Source organism: Ixodes scapularis, unplaced genomic scaffold, assembly GCF_016920785.2.
Source record: "Ixodes scapularis isolate PalLabHiFi unplaced genomic scaffold, ASM1692078v2 PGA_scaffold12__126_contigs__length_90152505, whole genome shotgun sequence".
NCBI lineage: Eukaryota > Metazoa > Arthropoda > Arachnida > Ixodida > Ixodidae > Ixodes > Ixodes scapularis.
The window spans coordinates 1,890,159-1,897,541 of record NW_024609838.1 but is presented as its reverse complement, the minus strand read 5'-3'; the positions used below and the strand labels follow the sequence as shown (position 1 = coordinate 1,897,541).

General features: G+C 45.7%; 1 protein-coding gene across 1 annotated transcript; it reads left to right on the top strand.

Moving 5' to 3' along the window:
- The first annotated feature begins 2,647 nt into the window (after positions 1-2,647).
- On the top strand, positions 2,648-4,752 carry LOC120844192 (piggyBac transposable element-derived protein 4). The gene has a single exon (XM_040215841.3). The coding sequence runs from the start codon at positions 2,896-2,898 to the stop codon at positions 4,627-4,629; it is 1,734 nt and encodes a 577-aa protein (XP_040071775.2). The 5' UTR covers positions 2,648-2,895; the 3' UTR covers positions 4,630-4,752.
- The last annotated feature ends 2,631 nt before the right edge of the window (positions 4,753-7,383 follow it).

The following is a 7,383-nucleotide window of genomic DNA, read 5'->3' as shown; positions in this document are numbered from 1 at the left end:
TTTGTTTTAGGGGTTGGCAGACCGAGACTAATTACACACAGCATTCAGTTATAAATAAATAAATTTCGCCAACACGTAGAGCGAAATCTTGACGTCCAAATTTCGCTCCTGGTATTGGTTACCTTTAAAACAACAGAAAGAAATGAGTTAATAGTTTAAAATTAATACTAACTGCATGTAGGAACTAATGCGATAAAACGATTATCGATTTCACTAAGAACTTCTGAAAACGTTCGGCAACATACAGCATTTCGGAACTTCAATTGCTTGCTCCGCAAACACTTTACATCTTAGTAGTGAACGTTTACTTTACTTGAAAACCCTTAAAAATATCTTTGTAAACGGCTCTCTGCTCCACGTTTTAATTGTAGAAAAGAAGCGCATCTTTGCCCTTACAAAAGAGTACCGTGCCCAACTTGATCTCCGATTTCTGCAAAAGGAGTTGCTTTAAAGGGAAGATAGGGCGGTCCTGAATTTGAGAGAAAAACATAAATTGTGTTCATTTGGCCGTTAGAATAACAGATATCACAATTATATTTTAATGCGGCACGCCGGAGATCCATAAGAGCAATTTGAAAATAGGGCTGAAGCCCCGCCTCCCTAGCCTTGGGCAGCCAAAAGATTCGTCGGTGAGGTCACACACTGCGATTGTCTTTCGCGTTTTTTCGTGTTTAACAATACTTGCGCAGCCAATGGCTTGGGTATTCGGGTTCACGAGGTAAAAATACACTAGAATTCACTTCTAACTCATATTTTTCAAGAAGCTCCGTAGCTTCCCTTTAATTTGAAAACCGGCGCCTGTAAAGGGTCTTCTGCCCCAACTTGACCCGTAATGAGGGGAAGCCCCCTTTAGAACTATCGTTGAGGTGTACGTTGGATTGCGCGGTTGCGAGAATAGAATTCAAAATGGGTTTACTGGAAGAGGGGGCGCACCCACCTACACAGGGATAGCTTTACTTCACTTCAATCATCGTTTATTACTCAAATTAATATAATTTATTTTTAGAACTCGTTCATTAGTTGTTGTTTTGTTTTTTATCATTTTTAACTTACTTTAAAGTCTAATTGTTGTCCTTACAATTTGTTTAATTACAGCCAGACGTGTTTTCTGTGTGTCCGCCTCTTTCTGCAGTCCCTTATTTTCCAACTAAGGTTAGGTAGGTAGTACATATATATATATTCATAATTGGGCCACTCCTAGGTCATTTCTTCATCAACGACAAGAAGTTTACGCAACTCAGTTTTTTTTTTTTTGGTTTCGATGCACGATCATTTTTAGCGTCTCCCGATTACTTCCGTTCGCAGATTTTGCACGTTTCCTCCAAATTATTGTCGCCCTTATTATCCATATAGTTTACGATTAGATTCACTAATCTGTTTTGAATCTAGGCGAATCCGTCGCCGTTTCGATGACTCTCCTGCCAATCAGTTTGTTCACTCATTTTTACCTTAGTTTCTTTCGTTTATGACTCTAATGCAGTCCGAGTTGCGGCTTCTGTTTCTTCCGTCGAATTAATTGTTTTTTCTCGTAGCCTTCTCCCAAACACCACCCTCTCTGCTCTTCATAATAATAAAGAATGGGCGGGGCGAGTCGTCAAACGAATGAGAAAGGGGTGGGCCAAAACCCCCGAAACCGAGACGGTTCGGCCGCCCAAGGCAAAAAGATTCTACTTTGCCGCATGCTTTTTTTTTTTTTATAGAGAGAGTGAGAGAGTGAGCGATGCCTGTGAGAGGAAGAGAACAAAAAAAAAAAGAGTGGAGGGATGAATGGGGGGAGGGTAACACGCGGTGGAAAGGAGGCGCCGCCGATGGAAAGAGAACACGATCCCCGAGGAAGGAGAGGAGGAGGCGAAAGGAGGAAGCAAAGGGAGAGGAGGTGCCGAGAGAAGATCGATGGCCATTCGGGATCAACAGGCGGTCTCGTAGGCATCTGTTGCGCGAACCTCAGCCGACGAAGCGACGCCGTCGGCTCTTACGTCTACACTATCCGGCCTCCATTTTATTTTTTATTTCTTTCTTTCTCCTTCCGGTCACTCGTATGAAGGGCAGGTCGTATTGCGTAACACGTCGGTTCGCTTTGTGTAACATTGAATCCGGTTAAAGGAACACCCTCCCAAATTTTCGTTCTTCTTTTGATGGCATGTGGTGTGTAGACGGTTCTGGGGGTTGATTTATGTCGTCTTGCTGGCAGGAGGCGGGAGGGCAGAGGATGGATATATTCAACACCACCGAGAACGCTGGGTACCATTGGTAGACGCTGCGACGTTCGGGCCTGTCCTCTCCCCGCGTTGGGGTGTAGCTAGATGATGTCGCGGCGTGCAGTACCGATGCAGTTTGTTTTGGTTAAGATTAGTAGAGATTGCGAAAGTAGCCAGCCTTTTTTTCTTTTTTTGCGTAACCTAAAAGACTGTTTAAAAACGCGTAGTAAACAGAGATAAAAAGCGTATTCTCTGTTAACTCAAAGGGTATGAAAAGGAACAACTTAAAAGTTTCGTCGATAGTTTACTAGAAGAGAACTTCGTGATGGCACTCCACAAACGACTTGTATGACCGAAACGTTAGCTGTCACTCAGAGGTTGACTGGACTCGAGTTTTTGTTGTTTTTCCTTCCAGCTTTGGACTATCTTCTGTTTCCTTCTTTTTAACCCATTCGCTTCCGAAGACGGCGATCCGCCGTCCGCGGGAGAAAGGTCCAAAGTGAAATAAGACGGCGAATCGCCGTCCTCCGCAAAACAGTTTGTTTCCAAAATATATTGATAGATGGCGACACTTTACAGGCTGTAGGTGTTTTGATTAGTACTTTTGACACCAGATGGTACCACGTACGTGATTATTTTATGAATATTTAGAAGTGCAAAGGAAGAAGTTCGCGGTTCTTTTTCTTTGTATGAAAACATGGCGTCGCGGAAGAGGAGGTGTCTCACCAGCGAGGAAATTCTTGAGCTGGTGTTTGAAAGTGATGAGGATGACGACTGCGACGACCCGGAATTCACCATGGACATCCAAAGCAGTGATTCGGACAGTGACAACGATGCTGAGGCTTCGGACTCAGAAGAACCACTTGATTCTTCGGTGCCCGTCGCGCCACCACCATCCAAAGCTCCAAGGCTCGACGCCTGGCAATGGGAGGACGACGACAGTGCCGACAAAGTCGCAAAGATCCCTTTCGCCGGAACACCAGGTGTAAAGAGAACTGTTCAGATAGCCGTAGGCGACAGTCCTACAGCCCTCTCAATGTTCAATGCTTTGATAGGCGAAGACTTTTGGCAGATGCTTGCACGTTACACGAATGCCTACGCACTTGAGAAGCAGGCCTCCTCTCCGGACCCTTCATGGTTTCCCACAACTCCAGGTGAGATGAAGGCGTACTTTGCCCTTTGTATTCTCATGAGCCAAGTGAAAAAAAGCAGCATTCAAGCCTACTGGTCTCAGAGAAGCGTGATTAGCACGCCCTTCTTCGCGTCCGTGATGCCCAGGCAGCGGTTTTGGGCGCTCTCACGATACCTTCACCTGTGCGACAACAGCCTGCCAGTTGATGAAGACAAACTTCGAAAGCTGCGTCCAGTCCTGGACTATGTTTTGAAGGTGTTTGGCGAGTCGTATTCGCCAGGAGAGGGACTGGCGGTAGACGAGAGCCTCATGAAGTTTCGTGGTCGTCTATCCTACATTCAGTTCAATCCGTCAAAGCGCGCGCGCTTTGGAATCAAATTTTACAAGCTGTGCGAGTCGTCAAGCGGATACTGCCTGAACTTTTCTATTTACACCGGCAAAAGTGAGAGGACCCCAGCAACAGCTGGAATGCTATGCAGTGAGGCTGTTGTAATCGACCTTGTGGGAGACCGTCTTGGGAATGGTCACACCATCTATACAGACAACTGGTACTCGTCCCCGCTACTCTTTCTCCACATCAAGGAAGCGGGGTCTAACGCTGTCGGGACAGTTCGCGTGCATCGAAAGAACATGCCGCAAGAGCTGAAAAAAATCAAGCTTCAAAAGGGTGACTGTCGCAGCCTCTTTTCCCGTGGACTGATGGCTGTAACATGGCAGGACAAGAAGCCCGTAACCTTGCTTTCAACCTCCCATGACGCAACAAACCTGACAGACACAGGAAAACAGAGAAAAGACAACCAGCCAATCCTCAAACCCCAGGTTGTGCTTGATTACAACAGAGGTATGGGAGGCGTCGACCGTGAGGATCAGCAGCTGGCTTCGTTTCCCATTATGCGGAGATATGCCAAGGGGTACAAGAAGATCTTCTTCTACGTCATGGATATAGCTGTCTACAACAGCTATATACTTTGTGGAAAGACCACAGGCAAGAGGTCTAGCTACACGGACTGGAAAGTCGACCTCGCCGAGCAGATCGTGGAGGAGACGGTGTTGCCCGGGTACAAGCGACGGGGAAAGCCATCCGTAAGTGCCTCGCCGATGAGCCTAGAGGGATGCGAATGGGCGCATTTCCCTCGCCAGATCCCAGCCAACGCTACGAAACCAAACCCATCTAGGCGGTGCCACGTCTGCAAGGTCCAGGGCAAAAGAAGTGAGAGCCGCTGGGAGTGCGAAAAATGTGAAGTCGCACTTCACATGCCCGTGTGCTTTAAGCTATTTCACACTCGAAAGTCTTTTTAAGTGCATTCCGTTTGCCTGTGATGCAGGATTGAAATAAAACAAAAGTTATCCTCCTGTGACGTTTTGTGCGTAAGTTATTAAACTTTTTCCTCGGCGCCGCAGAAAGCACGGGTACAGTGAAAACGGGGCGCGGAATACCACGCGGGAAGGGGCCGCATCATGGCGGAAGCGAAGGGGTTAAGCTTTAAATAACTCTTTAGTCCGTGTTATCTAGCGTAATCGTGTCATTGCTCATGTGGGATATTATCATCATTATTACTATCTACGGTCTAGTCCAAGTTTCAAAACTTGGAGTCGACTATAGCATTGTATAAATACCACCCGCGTCCATCTGTAAAAGTTCTTCCTGGCGAAAGCCGGACTCCGGCCGAAACGTCGAAGAATAAACCGTCCGTTGTTGCTGTTTTCACCGAGGGTTTTCTTTTCTTTTCAGTTATACCCACGCCTTCGGCCCCCCGCCACAATGCCCGTTGTGTGTGTGTATATATATATATATTTATATGCGTGTCTGTGTGTGTGTGTGTGTTATTTTTAAGTTTCTAACTCATTCGTGCTCAACTGTAGTTCGCACGACGGCCGGAAAATAAATAAGAAACATAAATGCGAAATAAACCAAATAAATAATTTTATATCAGCGTCCAAGTACAATTTTAAAGGTTAGAGTAAAAAAAAATAAGAAAAAGGAAGTACCGAAGGTGCATGAAAAGACATCCTTTATTTTGAAATTCAATATTATAGAACTGACGCTGACAATATGGAGGGCACAGGACACTAAGGGCGATCTAAGTACATGAGAACGCAAAAGGAATACTAACATACATAGCTACACAGATATAAAAACAGGGAACTAAGAATGGTGATGCTTGTGACGACAATTTCCAATGAAACATATGACGAGAGGGCACGCCTTACCCAAAAACAAAATTTTCCTAGTTTTTTTTTTGTTTTTGTTTTGTTTACATGTTTAGTGTGCGTTTCGATACAATTCCTTAACGCGCGATTATTTTTGTGCCGGTGTCATCGGGTGTTCTGAAAGCGACCCCCGGGGCGGGTTTAGTGGATATACAGTAGCCAGTCACGGGCCGGTAGGAAGTTCAGCGAGGGCCGGATTCGGCCCGCGGGCCGACGTCCGGAGAACCGCCAGCACCAGAGCGACAAACAGAAATGTCGGGCACCGATAAGCCCCAAGCGCGTGCACATGGACGCGAAGGGTATTCTTAACAGACCTTCGACCCAATCGTGCTTGTTTTACGAGCACCCAAAGACTGCAAGCCTACCAAAGGAAACTTTGTTGCGCGTGCTGCGTGCACCTGCCCGAGGTCGGTCGGTCCGTTCGTCGCCCTAGTAGGACTCCGGTATTAAGAAACTCTTTGATCGCCTATGGACGCCACCAACTAGCCACAAAGCGATATGATTTGAAAGGATTCTGATACTGCAGAAAACTTACTCGGAGTCGAAAAAGAAAACGAACTGAGTTTGTTTTGTTGGCGGGAAAAAACCGGGCGTTTGCCGCGTACCAGTGTGCGTTCAATACACTACAGTTCACACAGAGAGAGTAAAAACACTAAAAATAGACAGGGGACAGACACTCACAGTTCCTTCAACAAGCAACGACATTTATGTGATGCCCATCACACTGCGCGAAACCGCTTTTGATCACAGGGAAAGTGAGGGAAGACAAAATTACTAGAAAAAAATACTAGAAAAATATGAAAAGGAATATAACTGAAGTTATCTCCCTAAAAAGGAATAACAAGAAGAAAATTGGCGGAGACTTTTTTATGATAATTCTGGCGCTAGGAATTCCAGCTCTGGTCTCGATAACGACAACAAGGGCTCTGAAACATTGTCTGTGGCATTTTTTATCTTGAATGCTCCCATTATTTCTCTCCCATAGTTGTCCTCGTGTGAGCCAAGCACTGTATTGCTTTCATATTTAGGGGTGCAATCATGGCAGGTGCAGGCGTGCACAGCAGTTGGATTGTGAGAGCCGGATGACGCCTTGTTCACTTCGAGAATGTGTTTCCTAACACGAATTTTCGGACATCGTCCCGTCTGGGCGTAGTATTGGCTGCCACAACTGAACAGAATAAAACGTTTTCTCTCCAAGCGAACAAAGCGTCATCCGGCTCTTACCATCCAACTGTTGTGCACGCCCGCACCTGCTACGATTGCACTCCTAGATATGAAAACTCTACAGAGCTTGGCTCACACAAGGACAAGTATGGGAGAGAGATAATGGAATCATTTAAAATCAAGAATGTCACAGACAGTGTTTAAGAGCCCTTGTCGTCGTTATCGACTCCACAGCTGAAATTCCTAGCGCCAGAGCTATCATAAGAAAAACCCTCCTCCAATTTTTTCTTCTTCTTCTATCTTTTCGGGAAGTTAAATTCAGTTATTGTTATTTTATTCTTTTCTAGTATATTTTTCTAGTATTTTCGTATTCCCTCAATTTTTTTTGTGATCAAAGTTGTTTTTCGCAGTGTGATGAGCATCAAATAAATATCATTGCTCGTCGAATTAACTGTGAGTGTCTGTCCCTCGTATATTTTCAGTGCTTTTATTTATTTCTGCGTGAACTGTGGGCGTTTGCCGCTATGGTACGACTCTACTCTATTTCACCTTATGATGTACCGCAGGAAAGGCTACAAGCGCGAGCTCCTTGCTCTAGGGCCCATCTCGGTGGCGCAAGCCCTCGTGCACCAAGGGCAGCTGCCAACGCTACGTGCTCGCGCTTCTAGCCTTCGCTGC